The sequence below is a fragment of the Polypterus senegalus genome, chromosome 1, assembly GCF_016835505.1.
Source record: "Polypterus senegalus isolate Bchr_013 chromosome 1, ASM1683550v1, whole genome shotgun sequence".
Lineage (NCBI taxonomy): Eukaryota > Metazoa > Chordata > Cladistia > Polypteriformes > Polypteridae > Polypterus > Polypterus senegalus.
The window spans coordinates 283,565,741-283,590,750 of record NC_053154.1 but is presented as its reverse complement, the minus strand read 5'-3'; the positions used below and the strand labels follow the sequence as shown (position 1 = coordinate 283,590,750).

At 36.0% G+C, this 25,010-nt stretch overlaps 1 protein-coding gene across 29 annotated transcripts in view; it reads right to left on the bottom strand.

The window, feature by feature from the left end:
* ablim1b (actin binding LIM protein 1b) overlaps nucleotides 1–25,010 on the bottom strand; it is a 513,083-nt gene that overhangs the window by 39,152 nt on the left and 448,921 nt on the right. For 16 of the 29 annotated variants that reach the window (XM_039775817.1, XM_039775847.1, XM_039775752.1 and 13 more), the window contains 2 exons: nucleotides 21,261–21,296; nucleotides 13,773–13,902 (listed from right to left, as the gene is read on the bottom strand). In XM_039775817.1, coding sequence (XP_039631751.1) covers nucleotides 13,773–13,902; nucleotides 21,261–21,296 — 166 coding nt within the window. Of the gene's footprint in view, nucleotides 1–9,773; nucleotides 9,894–13,772; nucleotides 13,903–21,260; nucleotides 21,297–25,010 lie in introns of all 29 variants that reach the window. The other 13 variants (XM_039775700.1, XM_039775776.1, XM_039775715.1 and 10 more) reach the window with 1 other exon arrangement.

Sequence of the window (25,010 nt, the reverse complement as noted above, 5' to 3'; positions counted from 1 at the left end):
TGTCTGGCCCATTAACACTAGAATCCCTGAAGCCTACAAAAAAAGTTGCAATGCTGGGCCACCTTGAATTCCTTCTCACTTCCTCATCAGTGTCTTTGTTTTGCAAATGTGTCGATCAGCACAAGCAACAAGCAGCCCGCTCGCTCATCCCCCACCGATACAGCTGAAATTCTCCCAGCTCAAGTCTGTTTACCTGGGTGTGAGATATCTGCAATTGTATAGGGTAAATAATATATCATTATTTGTAATACATACATTTCATGTGTGTTCCATGTCTACAACAATCTGGGTAAATGTAGGATGACAGGAAATGCAAGGCAAGAAATGCTAAACACATAACTAAAACAGAACCTTTTTTCATGTTCTACTAATAATTGACAAAATGCTGACGTGAAGTGTATAATGTGTGAAGACTGAAGTCCAAATATCAAATAAACACTTTTACAAAAGACAGACATAACAAAACAAGTGCACCTTTATTCAAGAATATAAACAAAGAAAAAGAAATTATTCAATTTACATGTTGTTTTCAATATGTAAAAACCAAAGTCCAAGTATCAATTGCATGGCTGGTTTAGAGGTAAGAACATTTTCTGTTTGGCACCTAACACCCAGTTAAACAGACTTGAGCTCTGAGAGTTTTGAGTTTCATTTCAGCTGTGACGGTGGGGAATGGGAGAGTAGATTGCTTGCTGCTTGTGCTGATTGACACATTTGCAAAACAAAGATGCTGATGAGGAGGTGTGAAGGAATTTAATGTGGCCCAGCATTGCATCTTTTTTCATAGGCTTCAATGATTCTAGTTTTAATCACTCATGCTACATCCTTCATTTGCATAACGCATGCTCCCAGCACAGAGCAGATCATGAAAGTTGACAAAAAAATATGTGTTGGCTAATTTTCTTTTTCCTCTAAAATCACCAAATCAAATCAATCAAATCTGTCAAGGCATTTTCCAGATTTTGGGGTATTTAGTGTTTTTTATTGTAGGAGTTTCTTTTCTTAGTAATACCTGTTGTCTTAGATATACTATTTACTATTTAACTAAACCGGAAATAGAGTTTTAGTTGATGTGAGTGACTGTATGAGTCCTATTCAAATTTTACAGGAAAATTTTCCTATTCAAACATTATCCAACCCACTATATCCTAACTACAGGGTCACGGGGGTCTGCTGGAGACAATCTCAGCCAACACAGGGCACAAGGCAGGAAACAAACCCTGGGCAGGGCACCAGCCCACATACACCCACACACCAAGCACAATTTAGAATCGCCAATGCACCTAAACCTGCATATCTTTGGTCTGTGGGCAGGAACCAGAGTACCTGGAGAACAATGTAAACTCCATGCAGGGAGGACCCAGGAAGCGAACCCAGATCTCCTAACTGCAAGGCAGCAGCGCTACCACTGTGCCACTGTGCTGCCCTAGTCAAATACATTGACCCAGAAAACCTATAAGCAGACAGAAAGAATAGTATTTTAAATGAGATGGTTGTTTAGTGCAAAAATAAATTTCACCTGTTAATATGGTGGAAAAAAAAACCCAGAAAAAATTAGGAGGAAAAAAGCCATGTACGTATATATTTTGCTTGGATTGTGACATTTTTTGACATTTTAATTTGCCATTAAACACATTCTCACTTTTCTGGGATGGACACCTTATTAGGGAGTTTTTGTGTAGGTTGTTGGAGTGCTTCTACACAATTACTATATTTGTACATATGTACAGTATGTTTAAATGGAGATTGGGGTGAGTAGCTGCCTAATAATAAATAATATTATTTTTATTATTTGTACAGCATGTTTACATTTTTGACATCCTTACCTTTATTTCCAAAGCTGCTAGAGTTTTCTAATAGAGGAATGTTAATGATGAGAGGCACAGAATAATATGTTGGGGGGGATTGGTGTTGCCAATTTATAGTAAATTCTTGAAGTCTTTACACGCAGTTATGAATAATGGGCATGTGCTACAAAAATACACTTGGGCATCATTTACATTTATTATGTACCACATATAGCACACACAAATCATGTGTACATAACTGAACTACAGTGTCATGATTTTTTCAGACTTGTCACAGTTCACTAAAATGCCCAGCTTTACTATAAAAACACATACAAAGCAATATTTCATCTATAAAACAAAACAATCTGGGTACATTATTTCAGTATAAATTCATATCATCTGCGAATAACAGATGCCTTATTAATGTATGATTTGGCTACAATTTTCATCAGCATCACAAAAAAGAGTTTTGAAATACACATAAATGCCCTGTGTTGTCCTCAGCATTATTAAGGAAACTGCACAGCAATTAAAAATTAAACTAATCTCTAATTTGCAATGGTCTTAGATAGCTACAGATCTACAAATGCTGATGCTCTGTCTATCACTGGCTACTGTAAAGCTGGCTAAATGCTTTTGATTGCAACTGCTGACATTCTGACACTTTTTTTTTTACTTTTATTTTGTTGTCTTTGGAGAATGTAACATTATTTGTATCCAAGGTAGACTCTTGGCTTATGTCCTTGTTGCACTGAAGTGGATTAAAGGGAATTTAAAAAGTATGCATCCATAAAAGTATTTATTTAAAAATCTACAACGTTTCTGGTCAGTTGTCATTTTTGTATGTCTGGTATGTGACAAGGCTACTCTGCTTTTACGGTCTGATGGCAGTAGAGGGCTAAGATTAGCTATAATGCAAGTACTGTATATATATTTTCAGCAAATTATTTAGAAATGGAACAGTCTCACTGTCATCATCAACAAGAAGCAACTGATTTGTGTCACTGTGGAATCATTATATTATTATTCAACACAAGCTTTAGGCACTGTGGCCTGCAGAAGTGGGTGCTGCAACATCCCTCTTCATGTGGCAGTAAAATCACCCAATGTTAGGAATGTTATTGTATTTTTGGCAGAAATATTTTATAACATTGCCAAAGGTTCCTATGCTTTAGTATTGACACACCATTAAAAAATATGTTGTTTTTCAAACTGTGATTCTGTCTAAAGTATTATTTTGTATATATGTTAAACTGTGCTTAAACTATATAACCAAAGCCAATAAGTTATAATTTAAACAGAGTAATAATATGAAATATTGCATAGGCAGTGTGGCCTAGTGACTAAACATTTGGCTGGGGGATTAATTTACCTTGCCACGGCTCATACTAGAAAAATATGGGAATAATTGTACTTTGTGTAAAACAATGTATGATGGCTTACACTAAAATAAGTAAATAATTATGCCAATGCTATTTGTAAGTTTATGTTGAACAAAAGTGTTAGCTAAATAAAATACAAACACTGCACATATATAGTATACTGTCATTCATTTCATCAAATATGTTGTATTCCCCTGATTTCTAAATTTTCAGTTTGAAAAAAGATGAAAGCATTTTTGATTATTTTAATATACTTTTCACTTGTTAAAAAGACCATAAATATCACTACAACTAGCAATGGAAATGAGGCACTAAAAGCAGTCAGTGTCAAAGAAATGATACACTTATAAGCTTCAGATAACCGGATAATGTCCTGGGAGAATCCAAGATTCACAAATACAATTGCACTGGAAAGTAATCATTTAATCTGAAAACAAAAGAGCAGTGTAAATTACACTGTGGGTAAAAGATAACAACTGATTAAGCTTCACTGAAAGTATCCTGGTCATTCTGACAGCTCAATTCATTTACTCTTTGCAACTTTTGGATATATTATTCCACCACATTTTAAAGCATTCTGGTTTTCCTTTATATCATATTATTATCAAAATTATTATGAAACTTTTGGTTAATGCATGCACACAATAGATTGAGTAAAACAATCCAAACACTCTGATGGATTAACTACAATAATAACAAATTTGCTTCTTCATGGTTTGATTGTGAAGAACAGTTAAAGCATTCAATTACTGATCGTAATAGAATGCGTCTGAAATAATGAATACCTGCATTTGGAAAGTAAGGAACTGAAAATTAATTGATTAACACACCAAGACTTGAAAGTCAAAATCATTTAATCTAGCAAGCTATAATAAATTCAAAAGACACCATGCATGACACTCTGAGGAAGGCTGGTAGTGGCGTGGAAACTACAAGCAGCAACTTGTTAAAAGTAACAAACAGAAATACATCTTCAAATTGTAAAATGTAAATGTAAAAATAAGTGACAATAAATGAGTAATAATTATTGTAAATGTCAGATGATGTAAAAGTAAAGCATGCAGTAATGTGACGAATGATTTTTTTTTGGAGAGCTGAGTAGTGTTCTAATTTGCATGCCGTAATTAGAATAACATACATTCTTGTTTTAATGTAAAATACACACTTCAAATAATTTTTACTAAATAATGCTATTTAATAGTTTACAAAGAAAAATGTAGATGGTATTAAAATGGTATACTTAAAATGAAAGAAGTAGTCTACTAATACAGTTTTAGTTTAACACATTATTTAATTAATGTGAATTAATGCAAATGGATTATTTGGTTAGATTTTATTTTTCATTTTTTCTTTTTACACACTAGGCTGTTGTGCCTAGTAGTTCATTTGTATGTCTTATGTATAAATTAGTGCCATTTTCTTGATATACTTATATTGGCAAATGGGATTTTGTGGACAGATATCAGTTTGTGATATTTTTTGTAAATGTGATGTTTTATTAATCATGGCATTTCTCAGGAGCCCTTTATCAATAAGAAGCAGTGGCCTGGTGTGGCCGCTGGTTTTCATTCCAAACAGTTTTTAAATCTGAGACAATTAAACTCCATTTTTAATCAAATGACTAAATCCAGCCTCCTGTCTGCTGTTTCTTAAACTACATTTTGTTATGAAATTCATAAAAACGTTTACAGCAGCCACAGCTTGCAATGCACGTTTTTCTCTTTGCTCCACTTTTGTTCAATTTTTAAAGAAGAATCTTACTTCAGAAGAGCTTGTTTTTGCACATGTGGTATGAACAACATGGTAACCAACAACTGATCAGTTCCTCATTCTTACTTTAACTTATGTGTGTACATTTGAAAGTAACCTTTTTAACAACATATTAGAAAGAAGTCAGGGAAGTAATGGATACTGATCTCTTTCAGCCCTCTAAGTATTTTGTCTGTGTTCTGGGAAGAGTAAAATAATTCTTAATGCTCTGAAATGAATACAAAAACATAGTACAGTATTTAATTAAATGTCAAGATCCTATAGCAGCAAGTTTTATTTAATTTTATTTGTTTTATAAATGTTATTATAACGAATCATATATACTGTAGTTCAACCAAATGTAAAAAACTGCATTTAAAACATCTTTCACATTAGATCTGTCTCAACAGATCTACCCAACTCGGAGAGAGTTAAAGTAAGTAGTTCTTCATATAATGTATATTGAAACTTTAACAGAGGTTAAACAGAGGCAAAAATCATTACTAAATTCTTGCGAAATTATGAAAAAGTGTTGGACTGTTCCTCATAGAGAAATTTTTATTTTTATTAACAAGATATCGTTTTCCCAGTGAGTTACAGTAAGTAAATTAGGATTCTTTGATTTGATTAAGATAAGATGATGAGAGAGCAATACAGATATCAGAACAAACGTTTTGTGGAATAATATTGTCCCTTCTGGTGGTACTCCAAATAATGCTAATAGCAGAATAAACAAAAAATACAACCTAACAAAGTGCAGCCAATAACAGCAAGAGCTGGCCTTATATGAACACGCCGGGTAGTACAAAACCAGTAACCACTTTGAACCTTTGGATAGTGTATAAACATTGTTTTGGCAACTTTAAGCAGCTGAGTTGTTTTGGGAATCTATTTGTTGTTAACATTCATTTAAATCTCAGTCTGCTCCTCCTGAATTTGCAGGATTGTAAGTCTTGTAAAGAAGGAGTGTACTATAGCTATGCATTAAGCTAACACCCAAGTCTGTTTCTTATTAACAATCTGTTTGAAATGAAAACCAGCAAGTCTATCATATCCCTTAAACCTGAAAATAGTAGTTATTTAGAACGTTATTTTACAGTCTATAATCAGAATCATTAATTATTACTAGCAATGGCTGCTTTTGTTCCTGCTTGCAGAATGATTGGTCATGCATTTTATAATCATGCTGGGGTGTCTTTAAAAAGAACAAAAACAGATTACGCTAAACTTCCACAATTAAGTTTCAGAACAGATTGTAAGTATTACCCATAATATGGTGACATCAAAGTGGATTCTGTTTGTATTTACTTTAGTTTTAGGAAAAACAAACTAAAATCTTAAACGTGTAAAATGCCAAGGCTGCTTTCGAAACTACTATGGATGAAATTGTTATTTCACATACATATTTAAAAACTAAAGCAATGTTACCTTTCCATATTATACAAGACCTTAATACTGTGTATTTTAATGCAAATGCATGTATATCACTGTAACAGACTTTGCTTTGATAGACCTCTGATGCAAGTGTTATGTACAAAAATATCCTCAATACATGTTTTTTTCTAGTATCCATCCATCCATTATCCAACCCACTATATCCTAACTACAGGGTCATGGGGGTCTGCTGGAGCCAATCCCAGCCAACACAGGGTGCAAGGCAGGAAACAAATCCCGGGCAGGGTTCACACACACACACGCACCCCCACACACACACACACCAAGCACACACTAGGGACAATTTAGAATCGCCAATGCACCTAACCTGCATGTCTTTGGACTGTGGGAGGAAACCCACGCAGACACAGGAAGAAGAACCCGGGTGTCCTAACTGTGAGGCAGCAGCGCTACCCACTGCACCACAATGCCACCCTTTTTTTTCTAGTATTAATCAACCAATTGAAAACAAAAAAAATGTGTGTCCATCTTTTCTATTCCTAAACAAATCTCATTCTTTTGTAAGCTTTTTTAAATGCTTTCATTATATCATATGGAAGTATTTCCAGCAGTAGTGAAAAACATGTATTTTCTTCATCATGCAAAAAGAATAATAGCAGAAAAGGTGCTTAAGGACATTGCATTTGTTTATATCAGTACATTGTCCAAGGAGGTTTATTTCTTGATATCTAAAATAAACTATAACAGTAATCTGACATTTTTAAAATGCAACAGCACCAATAGTTTGGCCACTTCTGCATTATAGTGACTATTTGAACTGTTTTAATTGTCTAAGTACTAAATTATGCCAAATAAATCTCTATACTTGGTAGTGTTTTTCTGTTATTCCTGGGTCTTTTGCTTTTTTTTAGCTAAAACAGGAAAAAAAATTGTATTTTAAATGGACAATAGTCACAGAAGAAACCACAAGTGTAAAAACATCCAGTGGCAAGCTTAGTGGGGAATGTAGGCCTTCATACGGACACCAGTGACACATGCACCTTGGAGAGAGAGTGATGAAACTCAAAAAAATAATTAATTATCATCAAGCCAACTTTACTGCTAAATTCTCAAAGGTGACCGCCCCATACTCTGGAACCAAATGTTTTTCATTAGCAAATATTCACAGCAGTTCCACGTACATCCAGCACTCAATGAGGTAGCAGGGTTTGCAAAAACCAAGAATTGTATGAAGCCAAGGATACTGTAGATTAATCATGATCATTTTCCCTTTTTTAATTGATAAATTCTTAAGGGCGATACATCCATGCTGTAGACGTGATGTGAGCTGCTGTAGATGCCTAGCGTCCTTCATTTATATTTAATAGACACTTTAAATTGAATAAGTTGCTGGTCTGTTGTATAGTCCTCCCACATTGCATCCTGATATTTATTTTATAGCACTGACCATCTATACATCAATGAGTATCTTTATAGAGGAAACCTATGAAGCACAAGATTTGTTTTCCCTAACTTGCAATGTTTTACAGTAAATAATGTTGTGAAGCCTTTCCCAGGATCGCCTGTTTACCATAGGTTGTATTTTAACACAAAAATGAATGGGTCATGAAGAGGCTGGTTTAGTAAAGCCTGAAATTTGCATTCAGAAACTTGGGCTAAGCAAACTCACCAGGAAAAATGCACCTGGAGATTAGTACTCAAACAAAAAAGTGGGAGTCAAAAAAAACAAAACAACTGGGTCCCTGGAGGGGCATGGTGAGGCCAGTTTCCATGTTATTCTATAGTAAGATGAAAGAGAAAACAAGCAGTTCAGTTGTCTTTTTAACTCTTTGAGGGCTGAATATGTTTTCCAAAAAAACAGTTTCTGAAAAGCAATGGTTTCACACACAAATCAATATAAAACATCTGTTGCTGCATGATGTGGCTGCCAGTTTGCCAAAAAATATGCAGCAGGTTTGCTCCCAGGCTGTCTTCACGTGGCTGGGGCAGCAGCAGCGATCACAGCCACAGTGCATTGCAATGTGGTTTCTACCTCTTATCTTTCTACCTCTTATCATTGTTAAGTGGCAGTTCTACCTGGTGAACATTGTCAGTACCACAATTAACTGTGGATCAATTAGCTGAAGCTGGAACCTCACATTCGTTTTCGATCACTTGTATCAAAATCAGAGTCCGAAAAGTCATAGTCCAGTTCAGAGATTATAGGCAGAATGTTGTCTGCGGAGTATTTTGCTTTACGCATTTACTTTGATCTCTCACCAGATCTCAGTCCCATTTTTGCTACTCATGCGAGCGCAAGAAATCTCGGTCAAACCAATGACGCTAACGTTCCTTCAGACAACGAGAGTCCAACTAAAACATAACAGTTGGCTTTGTCACAGTTTACAGTTAATTACCATCATCAACTCCACCTTTTGACAAAACTCGACATCAGCCCTGAAAGAGTTAAAGCCAGTAAGCCACCCTTAATAGTTTTATGGATACATGGACTCTATTGGAACCCTTCCCACCCTCAACTGCACCATCACTTCTGCAGCATGCATGAACAGCAATGTGCATCTTATTTACAGTATCCTTAAAAATAAATGAAATGGGAATTCACAGTAATGGACGACAAAACAAATTCTACCAGGTAATGTGTGGGTGAAGAAAAGTGAATGAAGGAAGCAAAAGCACATGAGGTTTAATAGGATGGAGTAGGAGAACTAACTCTCTGCAGCATAAATCGTAATTAATGATTACGATTTATACCAGGGCGCAGTTCTGTTCAAAGGATGCTTTGTTTTCCTCTCACAGTCTGAAATTTCCATTTTGCTATGCTTTATGTACATAAGAAAAACACACCTTGTTTTACTATTTGCTTTATGAGAAAGTTAAAGTAATTGTGAGAAGTTTCTGCATAATCTGTTTAATAAACGTATCCCAACAGTACAGGTTTGGCTTTCAGGTATCCCTCTGGGAATTTCTCCAGCAACTGCTTTCTACTTATTTCTACTTTTATATATACAGTATATATATTAAATTAATCATATTACCCAGACAGGGTTTCATTTCTTAAAATTCTTGTATTTAGGATAACAAAATTGCAGAAACATTTCCGCCAGTTATTTGGAAATTTTAAGTTGTTAAATTTAGAAACATATTTATGTTAGTAAATCAGCACACCATTTACTACAAAGAGAAGAGCGACTTGTTTGTTTTTTGTTGGTACCTGCCATTCTTATGGTAAGAAGGAGGCAGGCTAGATCACCATACCTTCAGGAAGGCATGCATGGAAAAAAATATTGCTCATTTTTTTTTTTATGTTTTGCCATTTTGCACATAGTCCCCGAAGGCGACTTGAAACATTCAAAGCAAATTGCAGCACTGTTGGGATTAACCTTATTCTTATGGTGTTTTAGCTTTGGAAGCGGATTGCAAAGACATTGCAGGAAGCTTTAAAGACCTGGCACCTTACCTTTATTATGGGGAATGAAGTGGTGTCGGAATGGGGAGGAAGGGCGGGAGTCATTGTGATTCGAGCTGAAACTGCTAGTGCGCAGGTAGGGCAAACGCTGCACACCAGTAGAGAGCAGCTCTGTAGGAAAAAGGGATCATGGGATCAGGAGAAAGATTAGAGTGAGGAAAGGCAAAATGAGGAAAGAAACAGGAACAAAGAGGGGGGAAATAGAGATAGGGGGAGAAAAGTTCCAAAGCAAAAGGAAACAAACAATTCAGAAAAAAGGCAATTAAAAAAAAAAAAGATCTAAAATACATACAGTATCAGACAGGAAAGTAAACAGGAGTTAGGTAATGGAAGTAAGGAAGGCATAAAAATCATTTAGGCTTTTTGGTAGTCTGTTTCAGCAACCTCAAAACATGTGATAAAGTAAGTCCTACAAGAGGACTAAAATCTTAAAAGACGGACATATTAATTAATTAATGATGAATCTGACAACTTTTCCTGTTCATATACTAACAGAGACTATAAGAAAGTGTTATTGTGTCTTCCTGGTCATTTGAGTTTCCATCTCCCTATTTAAGTGCAATTATTCTCTTCAAATATATATGTTACGGGTAAACCCCAAAAATTGGTTAAACCTAGCATTACCTGGGTAGAGCTTGTGTTATCCAAGGAACCTGGGTAAAGCTGGAATTGGAAATAACAGTTTGTTAAAATCTGGGTGGATAAATCTAAGATTACCTGGATAATGTTAGAAACTCGTATTTCATTCCAGCTCTGTGTGAGCTTTTCCCGGGTAAAGCTAGGATTATCCAAATTTTGGGCTTTACCAGTAACATATACAAATATAAGGCTTTTCATAAAGTCTTTATGCCTCCTTTGATAACACAACAGAAAAACATTGGCTGATTTTTTTCTAGCAAAGACGCCAGTAAAAAAATATCAGTCTGTTTAGACTATTAAACAAGATTGTGCAAATACTGTCAACTAACCATTATTAGCATTCATTTGAACACACTTTCTTCATTAATACTGTGGCATTGATGTAGTATTTGTCGCTGTTGATTGGCTCAAAGCAGTGAAAAGATTATCCATCCATTTTTAAAACAAGATGGCTCCATGCATCACAGATGCATCTGTTTTCATATTTTGTCACCTATCACAATTTTGATCATTTGTGTACATTAAATTTAGATTATCTTGCATAACAATACCTTTAAATATATCTTAAGTTGTTTTTATCTCTGTTGCTATCTCTGTTTTGAGATATTTCCATATTGTATTTTGCTACAATACTGAATTGTAAGATAATTTAAATGGGATTTTTTCTGTTGATCAACACAATGCAATTCTACAGTATAATGCCAAGGTGAAAACAGAATTCTTTTGTTTCTTTTAATTTTAATTATGGACAGCATAGTGACTGATAGTGAGTGTCAAGCACTATATTTTCTCATTTCCAGCATCCTGCGTTTAATATCTAGTCTGACTACTGCCTGTGGGCTTCATAATTCCAGTGTCCTGGATTCAGGATCCACCAAGGATATTGTCTGTGAAGTCTACATGTATTTGATGAGGGGTTTTCTCCTAAGATTCTGACTTCTGTCTTCATTCTACAGTGGGTCAGATTAGATTGGCAGCTATAAATTTGTCTAGAATGAGTAAGTGTGTCTTACTATGGACTTGCACCTGATGCTCCTGGGTTAAGCTATAGTACTCCATGACCCAGTGCTGGATTAAACAAGATGGAAAAATGAATGACAAAACTCAGCTGTGAATAAAAGCAGAAAATTAATAATTCTGCAATTGTTAATCCTCTTTCAATAAAATTAAGTGATGGCACAATTGCTATAAATTATAGCTTCAAGCTTTTAAAGACAACATCCCCACCAGTTTTACGTTTCTAGATGCAATATTTTTAATAAGCTCATCTGGAAGGATGATCAAATCCCAAGTGACAGGTCTACACTTGATTTTGTTGATGCCTAGAATGTTATCACCATAATTCACAGTAGTGCTATAAGAATGGTGTAAGAATGTAAATGTACATTTTGGTCTGTCAGACAAAGAATCTTCTTTCATTTGGTCTCAGATTCAGACAAACTGTATTAGAGATTTGATATAGCTTTAATTTTCCCACACCCCCATGAAGTCAACATTTGTCAAACAGACATATACTTAAAATCTCATATTTCAGCCGTGAGAGAAATATGAAAATTAAAGAGCCAGGAGGCTCTTCTTGGTGGCTTCCCTGGCAAGCGCATTCATTGATTGTTCCTTAGCTTTGATTTTTGAATACTTTATATTGAGTTTTTGGAAAGCTCTATAATGTAATACAATGCTTTACGATTATATCACTTAAACAATATATCTTCTCTTTAAGACATCAGCCAAGTAATCATTCCTTATTGCCCCTCCTTACAAAACAAAAATTTAATAAATACTCAGTAACAGAGTAAAGTCTAAGAGCTGTAATAAACACCTGCAGGAATCCTCACAAGATGGTGTATTCAGCCTAGACTCAACTGCACATTAATTGACTCTGTTAAATGTTATTTCTAGAGAAAATTAGCAAAGCTGAAGCCTACTTAGGTGTATCATGGAAAAAAGGTGGATTATAATGTAATACATTATTTTATTTATTTATTTTTGTATAATTAAGAGATATCTGCAGATGTCTCTTTCGAATTATGATGTGTTGCTCTGTGAAGGGTGCTTGATGAAATAACCATTGATTGATGATTGTTTTCACTTAGATATTATCAAGTTTTGTGTTTTGATCAATGGCAATCAGATACCACTGACAAACAAAATACATTAAGATACCATATTATAATGTAACAAAGTGAAAAAAAAAATCCAAGGATGAAGTTTGTACTGTATACTGTTTACAAGTAATATGCATTGTGCTGTTCTCATCAACAAAGCAGAAAACTGCAACAGAAAGAACAGGCAGGTGTCTCATTTTCAGGCTGATAGGATAGATCAGTGAAGGGCACTCTTTCTTTTTTTAATAAACATAGGTTTATGCCTTGAGAATCAATCGATAGAAAAATAAGGTTGAAATTTTAAAAGTGTGTTCTGTAGAATGTATGGTAACCAATGGGAAGTAATTTTTCTCAGACGTATCATTTTTTTTTTACTTAATTCAATGAATATTCATTTGTCAGCATAATGAACTAATTTCAAAATATGAAAAAAAAACAGCACAGTCTAGGCAACGTTGAAGTCATGAAAGAGTTTTTTATAATCTTTATGAAAACAAAAACAAACAAGCAGCCAAATGTTCTGTACACCTAAAAGTATTATGATCTTTTTATTTTGTCAGCAGTTAATTGTCAAGCTATTCATTTAATTTATATAATTCTGGCAAATACTGTATATCTAATTCTTAATTCACATATTGCCAAGCATCAATGATGGATGTAATAAATGAAAATTAATAATGGTTAATTTACAACACAACTGCAAAATTTTCAAAATGATGTCATAAAAGTGATTCTTCATCATTATAGTGTTCATCCATGTTTATCACTGAATGAAACAAATTTGTCTTAATAGTATTAAAACATGCACTAGTAAACTGAATTAGTATCCTTATTGCATTTCCCACTTTTTTGTATAATAAAAATGCATGACAGTTTTTTTTTTGTTTTTGTTAAATTAACACTTAAGTTCAGCATGGAGTCATTTAATTTTAGCAAATCTCATTTCTGAGGACAAGATATATTATCATGATTTTTGAGATTTAAAGGAATTTTGAACTCATGATGTATTACTATAAATATAAACAGTACTCTGTAGGAAGGTAAAAACAAAGAAACTGTCAATTTTTAAAAAATATTCAAGTAGTATTTAAAAGGCAGCATAAACACAGAAATACAGCAAGACATGATGCTGAGAAACTAAATTGAAACATTTTTTTATCACTTTGATAAATGTACTGTACAGCTATTTCTTTTCATCACTTGTGAACGGATAAACAAATATGCATTTTTTGAGCATTTAACATACCTGGCCTGTGGAAATGCTGTGGTGAACGTGACATAGTAGGGGTGTAACTGTGTCTGTTGTAGATTGGAGAGCTAATTGATCCTTGACTGGTAGATCTGTGAATCATTCGGTCCCGCATGTCGTGGTAGCCCTGTTAATGAGGAAAATAAATTTGTAAATAAATGGATGGTCCAAATTTTGAAACAGTAATTTACGCATTTTCTCTTGCGTTTATTCCAAATTAATAAAAGGTATCATTTCATAATCCTAACACAGGAATCTGGAAATAAATTAGAAAGCTAAAATGAAGATAAAGTCTCAAAAGAATTAAAGAGCTTATTCTGACACAATTAAAATGCAAATAAAACATTAGACCCTATCATAAACCTAGTGAACAGGAATCAAAGGATGTAATGCTAAATGTCTCTATCTCAGGAAAGGTTTGGTATCCAAAGAGGTGAACTAAGGTTCATTCTCTAAAATCAATTCCTTTGCATATCAGTCTCTGCTAAAAACTGATGTGAGTAGTGTAATTCAGTAACAGATGTAATTTGAGAGGATAATGCAGCTTCTGCCTATTTATTGTAATAATTTATCAACATTATATAAACTGCTCAAAAAAATTAAAGGAACACTTTGAAAACACATCAGATGTCAATGGGAAAAAGAAATCCTCCTGGATATCTATACTGATATAGACTGGGTAATGTGTTAGGAACGAAAGGATGCCACATCGTTTGATGGAAATGAAAATGATCAACCTACAGAGCCCTGAATTCAAAGACGCCCCAAAAATCAGAGTGAAAAAATTATGTGGCAGGCTAGTCCATTTTGCCAAAATTTAATTGCAGCAACTCCAAATTGTACGCAGCACTTTGTATGGCCCCTGTGTTCTTGTATACATGCCTGACAACATCGGTGCATGCTTCTAATGAGATGACAGATGGTGTTGTGGGGGATCTCCTCCCAGATCTGGACCAGGGCATCACTGAGCTCCTGGACAGTCTGAGGTGCAACCTGGTGGCATTGGATGGACCAAAGCATAATGTCCCAGAGGTGTTCTATTGGATTTAGGTCAGGAAAGTGTGGTGGCCAGTCAATGGTATCAATTCCTTCATCCTCCAGGAACTGCCTGCATACTCTCACCACATGAGGCCAGGAATTGTCGTGCACCAGGAGCCACTGTACCAGCATAGGGTCTGACAATGGGTCCAAGGATTTCATCCTGATACCTAATGGCAGCCAAGGTGCCTTTGTCAAGCCTGTAGCGGTCTGTGTGACCCTCCATGGATATGCCTCCCCAGACAATCATTAACCCACCACCAAACTGCTCATGCTGAATGATGTTACAGGCAGCATAATGTTCTCCATGGCTTCTCCAGACCCTTTCACTTCTGTCACGTGCTCAGTGTGAACCTGCTCTCATCTATAAAAAGCACAGGGCACCAGTGGTGCATCTGCCAATTCTGGTATTCTATGGTAAATGCCAATCGAGCTGCATGCTGCTGGGCAGTGAGTTCAGGGCCCATTAGAGGACATTGGGCCCTTGGGTCACCCTCATGAAGTCTTTCTGGTTGTTTGGTCAGAGACATTCACACCAGTGGCCTGCTGGAGGTCATTTTGTAGGGCTCTGGCAGTGCTCATCCTGTTCCTCCTTGCCCAAAGGAGCAGATACTGGGCCTGCTGATGGGTTATGGACCTTCTATGGACCTCTCCAGCTCTCCTAGAGTAACTGCTTGTCTCCTAGAATCTCCTCCATGCCCTTGAGACTGTGCAGGGAGACACAGCAAACCTTCTGGCAATGACACGTATTGATGTGCCATCCTGGAGAAGTTGGACTACCTGTGCAATCTCTGTAGGGTCCAGGTATCGCCTCATGCTACCAGTAGTGACACTGACTGTAGCCAAATGCAAAACTAGTGAAGAAACAGTCAGAAAAGATGAGGAGGGAAAAATGTCAGTGGCCTCCACCTGTTAAACCATTCCTGTTTTGGGGGTCATCTCATTGTTGCCCCTCTAGTGCATCTGTTGTTAATTTCATTAACACCACAGCAGCTGAAACTGATTAACAACCCCCTGCTACTTAACTGACCAGATTAATATCCCATAAGTTTCACTGACTTTATGCTATACTCTGATTAAAAAGTGTTACTTTAATTCTTTTGAGCAGTATATGTTTTTCCAATGTAGCGTTAGAAAAACAGGAGTTTCGTCAGGAAGTTGACACATCAACAACATTTATTTATATAGCACATTTTCATACAAAAAGTAGCTCAAAGTGCATTCACACCATATATGAATGAACAGCTCCCACTTTTTCATTCATTTAGACCACCATTATAGATCTCATAATCTTTGTTTTGTCTTTTGTTAATATTATTGATATATTTTTTGACACTTCAAATTATTTTGCCAGGTCTCTTTGTTTTTTTGGCTTAATAGGCTGAAGTCTACCAGTTTCCAAGTGTCAGGCTCCCCTACAGTGAGACTTGTTTCTGGGCAGGGCCTTGAAGGCCTATTTTTGCTGTTTTGGTGCCAGAATCAAATTCATAGAGAATGTTTACTTTACTCATTACACATAAAATCACAGCTGCTTAGATTTACGTGCCAAATTTTCTACTATTACATGAAATTAAAAAAACAAATAACTTAATATGAAAAGTATAATTTTAACCATCATTATGCTAATATCAAGTACTGTACTCTGGCAACTGACTGGTACCCTTGCAGAATGATTTATACTGAGTTTAAATTCTTCATTCACAGTAGAGAAGCATGAAAGCCTATTACTAATCACATCGGGCTACAGAATTTGTAAACTGCTGCTGATGCTTTTTTTACTCCTATCGTGAACAAAGTTCTTGTAAGTGAGAAGTGTAAAATAATCCTGAACATCATGACCAAAAAGCAAAAGAAAAGACAGATAACGCCACTGAAGTAAGAAAATGTGAGGGAGTTCAAAGCATGGCAGGATATTTCTCTCCTATGTTTAGTTAACATGGAACTATTCATCAATATTTGAGAACTGGATAATAACAAACCCTTTTTATTTGTGTATGAAAGTTTAATACATTATCATGCTTATACAGTATTACTTGGTAATGATCTACATTGTGACTGATTTCTACACATTCCTCTTTTTTTAACATCTCATCATTGTTGTTGCATTGCCTTTATGTCACCATTTTGTGTTGTTATTCATCTAAGAGAATTTATTTAGTTTTGATTCTCATTTTGTTTTTTGACTTTGAATTCCGATTAGCATTTTGGTTTTGAAAAAAGCTACACATATAACGGACCCCTGAATGTTTACTATTTCTTTGCCTTTTCCAATAGTAAAGACATTAGATCATCTCTGCCATATTATATTATGTAAGTTGGATTAATAAAGTAATAAAGTAAAAGGCTTTCCTATTAGGTGTATATGATTGAGTCAATTTCAGCTTTTGCAATACAGTTTAAACATTACAAATGGAGTGGAAATAATTAATTGCACTATATTGCAAAAATAAATCACAATACAGACAAAGTTTGTTTATTTTCCAAGTCAAAGTTGCTTCTTCACAAACATAGTATGTATTAATTTGACACATAAAACTATGATCTAAAGTGAAGCATTTTTTATAAATTTCAAAAACAAATAGTTAGCCCATTGCTGCATTTTAAAATGGGGTTAGGGTCAAAATGTGAAAACTGAAGCCTTAAAACTTACTGAATATGTCTGCTTTGAAGCAGCAAAGATTTCAACTTAAGAAATGTAACTTCCACTTTTCTGAGTCATGCATGTGACAAGAAAAGTAAACTGGAAGTAATACAATTTATCACAGGTTCCTAGTGAAATTTTCTTGAAGTAAGAATCTGTTTCCCGTTTGTCTGTTCGAAGTGGACGTCATTGCGTGGAGCTCTCACATTTTCCACAGGTGCATCACCAATTTGCAAAATTTCTTGTAGCTTCAGGCTTCATAATATCTTACTTTTTCCCTGCAGTTCTGGTTATTTACTGGTTATATTCCGTCTTACAGCACATTTTTGTGCAGAGCATCATTTGTTAAGTGTCTGATATAGTGGCAGACTTTTCAGTATGCACTTAAAATGATCTATTTTAGTATACATCTGCCATGATATAAAATATGTGCCAGCACCAACAGCACATGCTTACTGAAATCATATTATTTTGTAATTCAGTGTATCATATTTTTATAGGCAATGCTGGCACACAAAGTGAACACATATAGTGATTTCTAGTGGTTTAACAAAAAATGTGCACTCAAATAATATAATGATTTTGCCCTAAACGGCACCTACGGTACATGCTTGTTAAATTCTGTGCTTATATTTTTTACATAGCCTGCAGACCAAGATTCATTGAGTTTCATTATACTTGGTACACATAACAATAAATCTAAACTGAACTATACTGTACAGCACTTTTACATAACCCTTAGATTTTTTAAAGAACCAGTGCCACTAAGTTCACAGTGCCAATCAACCCTCAGCATTACTCAGTTTCTTTGGTGTGTGGTATACATGCTGAAAAAATACTGAGAAATTAAAAAAGGCGCATTATGCAAAAGAACCAAACAACGACAAAACAGACTCAAGTGCAACAAACCAATTATCTGAGAGTGAAAATGTACTGTAAAGAGTAACTTTCACTGTTTCTTCCTGTTAGACATTTATTCAAACCCATAATATGATGAAGTACTTCTGTGTTGTGAGTAGTAGCAATTTTAAACCAACTTGTAATAATTTGTATCACATATAGTAAAAGACTGAATGTTTTTTTTCATTGACTGTTGACTAGTTCAGGGGTTCTCAAACTCGGTCCTGGGGGACCCCTGCGGCTGCAGGTTTTTGTTCCAACCAGATTCCTAAACAGTGACAGCACCTGATAGCACTGATCTCATTTAATTAGCTGGTGTTATTTATCTTTTATTTTACATTCAGAAAAGCACAGCAGCATAATTTTAGAAATATTTAGAAATATTTCTGTTTTTGCTATGGATTTAAATGCTTAACTCTCTTTTTATTATATTTCGCCCTTTCTCTGTGCAGTTTGCTCCCTTCATTGAATCTTAATAATGACAATTAAAAACAAGCAGAGCAGAAACCCAAGCAAACAACATTCAATCGTGAAAGGCTGCAACTACTTTAGCGTCAGCCCCACAAAGTAGTAAATAACAAATTAATTAAACAATTAGAACACCTAGAAAAGTAGAATGACAATCAAGATGAAAATACTGTTAAAAAGAAAAAAATACATATACAGTAACTGCTTAGTACATTTTAATAATTTTTTTTTAGTTTTCTAATTTGTATATTGTTCCCAAAACAGGGAATCTGGGAAACAAAAGTTCACTTAATTAGCCAAGGATTAACAATTGCAGAATTATTAATTTTCTGCTTTTATTCACAGCTGAGTTTTGTCATTCATTTTTCCATCTTGTTTAATCCAGCACTGGGTCATGGAGTACTATAGCTTAACCCAGGAGCATCAGCTGCAAGTCCATAGTAAGACACACTTACTCATTCTAGACAAATTTATAGCTGCCAATCTAATCTGACCCACTGTAGAATGAAGATGGTTGGAACAAAAACCTGTAGCCACAGGGGTCCCCCAGGATCGAGTTTGAGAACCCCTGGTCTAGTTTGTCTACAGACCAGAGACAGCAATTCACACGTCTGCATCAACATTCAGTAATGCCAATAACAACGTTTGGAGATGACTTTTCAAAGTGGAAACATACCCTTGGGGCCTAAGTGCAGAGCTGGTCCCCTTTTAAAATGACTAAATTTAATAAAAATGTTTAGCTTTTTGCTTTCTTTGCCTTCCTGAAACAACATGGATGTGCTGTTTTACATTAGGTGTGCATCTCAAGACATGGATCAATACTCGATAACACTCTTGGCTTAAAAACTAACATATCTGATATGTTTTAAGGTTTTTGTTTTCACGTTTGGACCCTGGCTCCATCGTCTCCATTTTAAAATGCAAGAACAGGCTAGGTATATTTTAAAAATCATTAAAAAAACACTTCAGTTTAAAAACGGTCTAATGCAGCAAATTAATACATATCATGATTGTGAAGAAATACCTTTGACTTGAAAAATAATAAATGTATCCTTTAATATTTTAAAATATAAAAGATTGCAATGTGATTCGGTTATAGCCCAAGTTTCATGATAATAAACATCACAACCTAATAAGGTGTAAACACATAACAGAATATGTTAAAATGTAAAAATGCATAAATATGCAAAAATACTCAGGTAAGCGTTAAAAATATATATATAAACCACACAAATGACTGTTTTTTATTATTGTTACTATTTTCACAAAATATTCTCATTAATAGTATAGAATAATTATAATAATATAGAACAGGCACAATCTACATAGTATTAAATATGAAAATCAAGAAAAGTCAATGCTGTAAAGTGTACGCAGACCAGTTCAGCCTTAGGCAGGTATCCAGCTTTGGAGTACTTTAACTTGTCATCTACAGCACTAGTTAAATATTGTCAGAATTATTTTATTCATTTCTTTTTGACCAATCACATGCCAGTAACAAGGGTTTCACTATCTGGTGCCCAACTCTTTATTGTGGTCTTTGCTTTTTCTTACAGTATCCAAAATTTGCATCAATCCAATGCTGAACTAAGAAAAGGAAATGAGATATGCAAGCCCTGAAGTGCTGCTCTTCAAAAATGTGTTTGTCTAGTTTGTCCTAATAAAGGATTAGAGAAGGTAACAAGGCTAAAAATAACCTGCTAATGTGCAATAATAAATATAACTGCTTAATAATAACTTGGCCTAATCACATTTAATAATAATAATTCTTTACATGTATATAGTACTTTTCTCACTAATCAAAGCACTTTGCAAACTCCACACAGGGAGGACATGGGATGTGAAACCACCTTACTGCGAGGCAGCAGCGCTAGCACATTTCTTAGGTAGAATAAGATTTTCAAACATTCAAGTATCATCATGATATGCAATGCTTACCTAACTGTTTATCATCAAATGTACCTCATCACGTTCAGGTCAGCAGTGAGCTAAAACCTATACCAGCAACATCAGGTGCAAGGCAGAGACATACACTAAAGGAGTCCCAATGAATATATATGATAATAGAGTATGCATTCACTTGGTCATATAAGAGTCAATCTATACTCAAATAACACAAATGTGTTTTGGTTGTGGGACAAGAGATGGAGTGCATTGAAAAAACAATGTAGGCAATAAACTCCCTATAGACCGTGCTCAGATTGTCATTCGAATCTAGAGCTCCGAAGCTGTGAAGGGTCATCTCTAACTATTGAGGCATTATGCCATTCTAAGTATGATTTACAAAATTTTGTCAAATAAGATGTCATTTCTTAAAGTGAGTCATAACTTAATTCATACAGGAACTAAAAGTAAGCAAAGTATATTTCCAGTAGTGTTTACACTTTATGATATTATATTTCCACAAAATGCAGCACTTTATTTCTGTAGTTACTTACTTCAGCAGATGGCGTTGGTGAAAGGGTTCGTGGAGACTGAAAGAGAAAAGTGGATTATAATTTATTTCTCTGGAGAAAAAACTAAAGTTTATGCATTTTAGGCATATCTGTATCCATGCATAATTTTTACAGCATTCAGATACTTTAAACATATTTTAACGAACACCTACATTTGTATCATCAAAAACTGCTATGCATGAAACATTTTTGAAATTACATTGAAAGACCAGTAAGTTTAGAGTTAAATCAAAGGTACATTTGTTAATATATCAGAGGAAAAAAAGAAATTATACAGTATGTACCGTTACAAATGCAGACTTACAGTAGGTGGCACTGTTGTAAAATCTAATAGTATTCAATACGGCTATAAATTCATTAGATTATCCAAATTTAGATTCTACTTAGTCCAGTCCCAGAGCTTTACCTGGAAGCAAAGTATGCAAGGCAGATAGAAGCGCTGGTCAGGGTGACATTTCACCATACCACACATTTACCCAAATACCAATACTCACTCATTCCAGGCCAAGGTGGAGTCACCAATCAAAATAAAATGCCCATCTTTGGGATATGACAGGTAACTGGAGTACTCAGAGAAAATATGGACATGGAGAGAACATGCAAACTAAGGTTCCGGTCCTTGACACAGTGACAAACAGCACTAGCCACTGTGCTTCTACTGTATACTTCATTATAGCATTGTATTACTTTTATTTGATCTTAAATTTATTAAGATTATTTTTCAAGTTTGTGTTTGCTTTATGTTGACCTATAGGACGTGCTAATTTGCAGGAACTCTAGCTTGGCTGGTTGTTCTTAAATTTTTCAATCTTTTCTCCATGACAGGTTTAGCCATTTTTCACATAAAGGAAAAGAAATGTTTATTTTGTTCACTGTTACTAACCCATCCTTACAGAAGTAGGCACTCTTGTAATTAAGAGCATTTTCTTATTTAAGACACAAAAACTGAAAGAAAATGAAAGTTTAGAAGTTCATTGAAACAGGCAACTTTAGAATGAAAAATGTTTTTTGCCATTTTGTACTTAGGTATCGTGCTGGGTCTTTTTCTCATGCGTACAAAACAGTTTGTCAACTTGATAGGGTTACAAGATGATGTGATACAAAATTAAATAGAATATACTCTTAGTAATTAGGCCATGTTCTATGTTGCTGTTAGGTGTGCTAAAACATGAGTATAATCAAATATTTAGCCCCTTGGTATCTGAGAGACCTCACTGATGTCTGATACACCCATTCATCCATTTTCCATACCTGCTTACATAGATAGCTACACCCTGTACTCATTGTAATAGGCTTAATGGATGAACCAACATATTCATCAGATAGAAGTCCACTGCAAGGTAAAGTCACATAAAGTAATTATCAGGTGACAAATTTACTGGGGCAAAACACATCTGATAACCCTATTTCAGCTGCACAAACATGTCTTTCAAAGTCGTGGTTATTGGGTTTTGTTCCAACTGAGCTCTTAATCATGATGTGAACTGTTTCAAAGTTCCACTTCCTGCACTTAGTCAATTGAATCATAAAGCATAGCATTAATAAGAAGTCAAATAAACTTGTGGATCCCAGTACTATATTCAAACTAATTGATCTGCTTATTAGGATCTACAGTTTAGCAGTAGTCGTAGAAGTAGTAGTATTATTATTTGTATAGTGTTTTGCAGAATTCTTCCTTGCATGTCCAACCAACATGCAACTCACAACAGTAACAAGACAAGGACACAAACTTTTAATTTAACTGTTGAGTCAAAGGGAGGTTGTGCGACTCACTCTGTGAGTTTATATAGTGCCTTTCTGCATTCAACTGCTGCTGCTCATTGTACTTTACTTGAGCAATCATGTAATTTATGATTAGGACCGGAGGGTGTGTTCCAACTATAGAGGGATCACACTCCTCAGCCTCCCTGGAAAAGTCTATTCGGGGGTTCTGGAGAGGAGGGTCTGTTGGATAGTCGAACCTCGGATTCGGGAGGAACAGTGTGGTTTTCGTCCTGGTCGCGGAACAGTGGACCAGCTCTTCACCCTTAGCAGAGTCCTGGAGGGTGCATGGGAGTTTGCTCGACCGGTCTACATGTGTTTTGTGGACTTGGAAAAGGCATTCGACCGTGTCCCTCGGGGAATCCTGTGGGGGGTGCTCCGGGAGTATGGGGTACCGGACCCCTGATAAGAGCTGTTCGGTCTCTGTACAACCGATGTCAGAGCTTGGTCCGCATTGCCGGCAGTAAGTCGAGCCCGTTTCCAGTGAGAGTTGGACTCCGCCAGGGCTGCCCTTTGTCACCGATTCTGTTCATAACTTTTATGGACAGAATTTCTAGGTGCAGCCAGGGTGTTGAAGGGGTACGAGAGCATGGTCCTCAGCCGGAAAAGGGTGGAGTGCCCTCTCAGGGTTGGAGGAGAGATCCTGCCCCAAGTGGAGGAGTTCAAGTATCTCGGGGTCTTGTTCACGAGTGAGGGAAGAATGGAGCGTGAGATTGACAGGCGGATCGGCGCGGCATCCGCAGTGATGCGGGCTCTGCATCTGTCTGTCGTGGTGAAAAGGAGCTGAGCCGTAAGGCAAAGCTCTCAATTTACCAGTCGATCTACGCTCCTACCCTCACCTATGGTCATGAGCTATGGGTAGTGACCGAAAGAACGAGATCGCGAATACAAGCGGCTGAAATGAGTTTCCTCCGCAGGGTGTCTGGGCTTTCCCTTAAAGATAGGGTGAGAAGCTCAGTCATCCGGGAGGGGCTCAGAGTAGAGCCGCTGCTCCTCCGCATCGAGAGGAGTCAGATGAGGTGGCTCGGGCATCTGATCAGGATGCCTCCTGGACGCCTCCCTGGTGAGGTGTTCGGCACGCCCAACCGGGAGGAGGCCCCGGGGAAGACCCAGGACACGCTGGAGGGACTATGTCTCCCGGCTGGCCTGGGAACGCCTTGGGATTCTCCCGGAAGAGCTGGAAGAAGTGGCGGGGAGAGGGAAGTCTGGGCCTCTCTGCTTAAGCTGCTGCCCCCGCGACCCGACCTCGGATAAGCGGAAGAGGATGGATGGATGGATATATAACAGTAGGAGTTCACACAGTTTAAGCAATTTGCACAGAGTGGTTCAAAGAATAAAGTCCAGTGGCCTACTACACCACACTATCTTCCAAGGATATTTCACCTTTATGTCTGTCTAAATGACAGTCAGATTGTGTGCCTAATGGATAAAACAACTATCTGCAAATCAGAGAACTGAATGTTCATTTTTCCCAAACACTACAGACACACCCACCATTTGATTTTTACAAGGCCCAAGTTACATGAATATGTAAGCCCTGTGGTGGTGACCACTATAAGTAATTACACTTTAAAATAGAGCTGATGTGGTTTAACATGAAAATTTTCACAAAGTGTTAGCAAGTAACCAAAAATGACATAAGTGCAAGTGGAAAGGTGTTAGTTTTTCCTGTAGCTTGGTGAGTTTAATCTGCTTCAGTGGTCACATGTTTATTTTAAGTTTACTGTGTTCTCCCTAATAGTTCTTCATCATTGTCAGCTATAGAATGACAAGGAGCTGTGGACACGAGTACAAATGGGCCATTACTATGTTAAAAATTCCACATACGGTTTTTAATTGCTGCATACTGTTTGTCCTTGAAAAGATAAAAATGTTTACAATAACAAGCAGATCAAGCAGCCTGAATATAATCCTGTGGAGATAACAGTAATTAGCTACAATATTTTTTTTGAGGAGAGCAATGCAGAAACA